General features: G+C 44.6%; 1 protein-coding gene across 1 annotated transcript; it reads left to right on the top strand.

Moving 5' to 3' along the window:
• The first annotated feature begins 849 nt into the window (after window positions 1-849).
• Window positions 850-3,198, top strand: LOC136485157 (uncharacterized). Its single transcript, XM_066482094.1, has 3 exons — window positions 850-1,308; window positions 1,411-2,906; window positions 2,982-3,198. Exons 1-3 carry the CDS (start codon window positions 889-891, stop codon window positions 3,196-3,198), a joined length of 2,133 nt encoding a protein of 710 aa, XP_066338191.1. The 5' UTR covers window positions 850-888.
• The last annotated feature ends 3,294 nt before the right edge of the window (window positions 3,199-6,492 follow it).

Below are 6,492 nucleotides of genomic sequence, written 5' to 3'. Positions count from 1 at the left end.
TAGCACCCATACTAGCTGAGGATGGCGACGCGGGTGGAAGCACGGGCGGGCGGGCTGGCGGCGAGGGACGGCACAGCGCGATTCCACGTCCGTGCGAGCGAGCGGCGGCCAGACGCGGTGGGGAGCGGGGAGGCGGGGCGCGCGCCGGCGACTGGAGCGGCCGTGTGGGCGGGGAGCGCGCCAGTGACGCGAGCGGCAGCGCGGGTGCAGGCACGGGCGGGCTGGTTGATTCCGTGTCTGTCGAATAGGGGCTGCTGGTTGCGGTCCAGTAGCCTGACGGGTTGGGGGATTGGGAAGCAGGAGCGGATCTACCAATTGGGGCTGCTTGGCTTCTGTATTTTTTACGCGAGGGATGGTCTTCAGGCTTTGGCAGCGATTCTCCCTTTCCCTTTGCGTCAATTCAGTGATTCCAGGTTAAAAAAAACAGTGATTCCGAAATCTGAAGTTGATTCTCTTATAAGCTGATGTTTGGAAGAGCACTGCCGGGGTACATGGTTTACTTTTGAGTTTTATGAATTAAAAAATGATAAAAAATGGTGCTGTTTTTTTAGTTTCCTTTGGACAAATGTTACTTTTCTCGCTAGTATCTAAGATAGTGTTCTTGCGTTCCTTATTTTTAGTGTTTCAATTCAGCCATGACTATTTTGTTATCCTTTGTTTTGTCTTAGGATGTTTTCGTGGGAACAACCCCTGTGTGCGCTTCCAGATGACATAAATCCATTACTAAAGCCTTCTACTTATACTGAACTACAACTAGACCTTATCCTTCCTGATCTAGGAATGCAGCCTGGTCCAGAACCACTAGAACGTATTGATCTAGAACCACCAGAACCTATTGATCCAGAACCACCAGAACCTACTGATCCAGAACCACAGCCTAATCCAACAATGCCTAACAAATCCCAATGTGTTGCCGAAGAAGAGCATGACATCTTTGATAATGAAGAAGAGTATGTTGGCGTCGATGATGAGCATATGTACATTACAATTCCACCTGCACAGCCATCTTTGAATGCACCTACTAATGCTGCCAATCAAATTGTTCCTGCTGAGGCAGAGGTTACTGATGCAGATCCTGATGAGATAAGGGTCTTACATGATCCTGAGAACCCAAGAATAGAGAAGGGTGCCTTATTTCCTGACATCATCACCTTCAGGAAAGCAGTGAGGCACTATGCAGTGAAGAAAGGTTTTGAGCTTGCTCCTGGCATCAAGACTGACCCTACCAGGTATATTGCAAGGTGTAAGCACCCTGGCTGTCCTTGGCGTATTCATGCTTCAAGGATTCATGATCAGAAAACTATACAGGTATAAACAATTATGTATCCTTGTTATTAAATTCAGTTTGTTTTTTTAATTAAATTCAGTTTGGTTGTGCATACTACTTATTCATGCTTGTCTTTTGTTTAGATTAAGACCCTACCTTTTGAACACGATTGTCCAACCACGAAGCTTGTTGTAAACAAAATGCCTTCTCAAGAATGGGTGTCAGATAGACTGAAAGAATGGTTGAAGAAGAATCCAAGCAAGCGTCCGAAGGCAGCCAAGGAGAAGGTTGAGGGAGATTATGGGATAAAGCTCAAGTACAGTAAGCTTTATTCAGGTGTGCAGCTAGCACTGCAACATATTCATGGTAAATATGAAGAGTCATTCAAATTGCTATTTAATTGGAAAGCTCAGATGGATATAACATGTCCAGGTAGCATTGTAGAGATAGATGTGGAGAAAGTAGGCAAGAAAATGAGGTTTAAGAGGATATTTGTAGCTCTCAAACCATGTGTGGATGGGTTTGATGGACATAACTGGTTATACTACATTGCTTATGCTATTTTTGATTGTGAAAATGAGGACAACTGGAAGTGGTTTATGCATCATTTGAGAAGGGCTGTTGGGAGCCCAAAAGGACTAGTGATTTGTACTGATGCATGTAAGGGCTTAGAGAAAGCAGTTGGTGCAGTGTTTCCTGAGGCTGAGTACAGAGAGTGCATGAGGCATTTATATTCCAACTTCATGAAGCATTACAAAGGAGATGTTTTCACAACTCATCTCTATCCAGCTGCTAGAAGCTACACTGAAGGGCTGTTCAAGTGGCACTTGAAGAAGATATATGAATTTGCTCCTGATGCAATCAAGTACTTGCAAGATCACCACAACCGAATCTGGTACAGGGCTGGTTTCTCCAAGAACAGCAAATGTGATTATCTGACAAACAATGTGTCAGAGAGCTTCAACAGTCAGGTGAGGGACATGAAAGGGCTGCTCATACATGAGTTAGTTGATGGGCTCAGGGAGATAATAATGGAGAAGAGGTATCTTAGGAGAAAGGTTGGTAGAGAATTGGGAGAAGGCATTTTGCCTAGTGTCATCAAGGAACTGAACCTAATTAGCAAACACTTGAAGGTCATCAAAGTTGCAGTAAGTGATGAGGATTTTGCTGAGGTGACCTTGCTTGATGATTGGAACAACACCAAAAGGCATACAGTGGACCTAGTCAATCATTGTTGCGGCTGTAGGCAATGGCAGGTCACAGGAAAACCTTGTAGACATGCACTTGCTTGGATCTTGTCCAACAGAGGCTTGGAAATCAAGGATTTTGTGCATGAATACTACTCTGTGGCCAGATTCAAAGCAGCATATGCAGATATAGTTCCACCCATGCCTGATAGGGCTGACTGGCCTGAGGTGGAGCTAGGATATAAACTGCACCCACCACTGCAGAAGAGGGCAGCAGGCAGACCTAGAGTGGTCAGGATCAGAGGGAGTATGGAAGAAAGGGCAAACAAAAAGAAAGTGAGATGCAAAAGGTGCAAAGGCTATGGGCACTTTGAGAATACCTGCAAACTTGCTGAACCAACAGAAGATGATGATGGTGTTGATGAGGCAGCTACGCTTGCATCACTTAAAAGGTACATTTCTTATTCCTGATTTGCTTGTGAATGTAAATGGGCAAGGAATGTCTAAATGATAGCCATCTCTTATAGGGTGAGGCAAGAAGATGAAGGACCGAGCAAGACACCAAAAAAAAAGCAGAAGAGAAGTGCAACCAAGCAAGCACCCAAGAAAAATCAGAAGACAAGTGAAACCAAGCAAGCACCAAAGAAGAAGAAGACTCCTGTAAAGAAGAAGCTTCTGAAGGCTGCAACTGCTCCTGAAGCAAGAGTGGTGAGAAGCCTCAACAGCTGGCTCGGCGTGGATTAGATGATGTGTTTTGTTGTGCATTTGCTGGTCTTAGTGACCTGAAGTGTTATCTATGGCTTTTGCTAGTCCAAGCGGACCAACATGTGCTTTGTAAGTGACCTGATGTGTTTGGGAACTATGCAACTAGAATGGTGTCCTCTGTACGGATGTTAAGTACAATGTTTGAGAACTATGGATGTGGACCGATGGAATATTTCCATTTTTATTTCTGGAATGATGAAAATGCATGTTTTGGGAACTATGTGCCGTATGTGCATTACATGTTTCCATCTTTATTTCTAGAATGTAGCATGTGCGCTTGACATGTCACTGCATGTTCTGGGAACTATGCGCCAAATGTGCATTGCATGTACTGAAGTTGATTCATAAATAAACTAAACAAAATGAGAGAATGGCAAACCCAAGTGCTTCACTTCAGATAACAGCCGGCGTCGGGACATTATCCTTTCTCAGGAGGGCAGAAAGGTCCATACGCAAATATGGTGGCCTCCTGTAGCCCTGACAGTGGGTCCAAGACGGCATGGAGCGTAGACAATGGCGTATTTCAAACTCTAGCAGAATTGTAATGGCACCAGCCCAATTAGGCGAATTGTAGTGGCGTGTTTTAAAATCGTGAAAATTGCAATGGTGTGTATCCAATAAGCCCAAAATAATAGTAGGTGCTACATACGCAAATCGCACACGAGCGACAAAGCACTAGTTTGTCCGACGTTGGAATGGTCGTCGAGTACCCTGTTCGCTTCATATTTTTTTAAGCTAATAAACAATATTTTTCTCTCACAGTAAATCAGTCAATAGTATTTTCAGCCATAACTTATCAGATAAATAAACCCAAACGAATGGGACAAATGCTAACCACAGAAGCAGGTACGTTGATTGGTCGTAGGAATTATGACGAAAGCTAGCATTTGCACATCGTACGTACGTTGAATGGTCATCAATCTACCTGTCCATCATATGCTTGACAAGTAATCACGCTCCACAAAATAAAGAACGTAGTGGACGGGACACAGACACACTCATTGGCCGTGGCCAAACCAGGAGAACCCAGAAAGCTTTGCTAGCTAGCTCACCAATGCAACAGACTGTGTCTATTGCATACCAAGTAAGTGCGTGATGCATGCATCTGAAGGGTAGCTATTGGCTAATATTGCACTTGGTTCCCGCACGCAAGGCGCATGATGCTGCACCTGCATATTCCACGCAGTCGCCTCCTCGCCTGCATTGGACTGGCACAAATGCTCAGCAGCTTGCCAGCGCAAAACGTCAGATGCTAGCATGCCGGCCGGCCGGTGCAGGTCCGTGCTTGCGTGCAGCTCTCTCTCTCTCTGTAGTCTGTACGTATTCTTCTCCGATCCGATAATATAAGAACGACGCACGTCACGTATACACATGCATGGGAATGGGACGGATCAAAACTGAAAAGAATCCAGCACCCACTACTACAAATAGCATTTCTAGGGACGGCTGCTAACCCTTTGTAGGGGCGGTTTGCCCAGCCGCCCCTATGCAAGGGTCTCTACAAATCATGCATTTGTAGGGGCGGCTGGTGTTTCCAGCCGCCCCTACAAATCGATTTGTAGGGGCGGCTGGAGTACCAGCCGCCCCTACAAACAGGTATTTGTAGGGGCGGTTCAATCTAGAACCGCCCCTACAGTACGTTTTCCCACAAAAAAAATTCAAATTTACAATTCAAAATCGCGTTTCCGAACGTTCCACGACCAACGGTCCGAACCGCGTTCGCGTTGCCGAACGCCCCGCGACCAACATTCCGAACCGCGTTCGCGTTGCCGAACGCCCCGCGACCAACGTTTCGAACCGCGTTCGCGTTGCCGAACGCCCCACGACCAGCGTTCGCGTTGCCGAACACCCCGCGGCCGCGACTACAAGCATAAAAGTATTCTATAAACTACAATTACAAGTCCAATTCACAAGAATATATACAATCCATCATTAAATATACAAATTTTATACACATTGTTATCAATGTCCTAGAGCTAGCCTTTCAGTCTTATGAAGGTGTTGGTACTGAGGATTTGTACCTAACTCAGACTCTCAGTCATGGTAAGCGCCTCTGACGTGTACAATCTGGTCCAATATGAAGTTGTAAAGGTCGCCGACGAGCTCTAAGAGTTGGTCATCCTTGTATGGGTCTCTTTTCGTTCCTTTCTCTTCTCTCCACTACAAGAAAACAAGTTTCAGTTTAGTATTTCATACCATTTACGAAGTTTTTATACTACGGGTGAAGAGGTTCAAACTTACCCTTAAGGGGTGTCTCCTGTAGGCACCGATGTTACCCATTATAGAACATATATAGTATCCACAATGTACACTCCTAGGCTTCTGCTTGGGGCACTGTGTGTTTTGCATATGAAAATGTTAAGTAATGCTTTTGACAGCCATGTAATGGAGTACTAAAGAAGTAAGTTAGACTTACCGCACATAGTGTTTTTATAGCCAGCTTTTCCTTCCTTGCTGGATCATGCCTTCCATGATGATTAGTGACATAGAACCTAAATGCCCTGTTTGAATTATTTTAGCAAATACAACTTGTTAGTATCCAAAAGTGAACTTTATAAGTATGTATACAAACATATAAGCTAATGAGGATTGTCGATATGTATACGTCTTGAGAATCGATATGAAGTCTTTATATGTCACTGTGTCCTTATCTAATGAATCAAAGACCCATGACATGCTCCTCCCGACATCGACGGCTATACAAATCCAGTGGTTGCTGCATGGATTTAATCATAGAACTAGATAAGCCCTTTTGCATCGAATAAAATATATCAAACAAAGCTTTAAGTATAGAGTTGAGCTTACTCGAAGTTGTATGGTAGCCATATAGTAGAGTGGTGTTGGAGATTTTTGAAAGCCAATGCAATGTATGCCGCAACCTTAAAGGACTCTTCCCTTAGCTTCGCACTACGGATGCACTCTTTCTCCCGAAGAGTCTTTGCAGCTGCTAGCTCTTTGGCATCCAGTGTCCACCGTTTAGGGCAATTAAAATTTGTTTGGGCTATAGCTTGAGGGTCTACATACCCGGCTTTCACACTTGGCATTTGTTTGACAATGTGCACTTGCATTCTATAAATCACGGCGTGGGTTAGTTATAACAAAATTCAAAGATTATATTCATATCATATCGGGAGGACAAGGACTTACAGGCACCACGTGCGAATTAGATTTATCTCCATTTCTCCCAGGTGAAAGCATGTGTGCATGTCATTGAAGTCAAAGACAATTTTCCTGGCTGGGCTTCCAAATGTGCCGGTGGGAAAGCATGCTTGT

This window comes from Miscanthus floridulus, chromosome 10 (genome assembly GCF_019320115.1).
Source record: "Miscanthus floridulus cultivar M001 chromosome 10, ASM1932011v1, whole genome shotgun sequence".
NCBI lineage: Eukaryota > Viridiplantae > Streptophyta > Magnoliopsida > Poales > Poaceae > Miscanthus > Miscanthus floridulus.
Note: the sequence above shows the minus strand (reverse complement) of the source record. Positions and strands in the feature narration are given on the sequence as shown.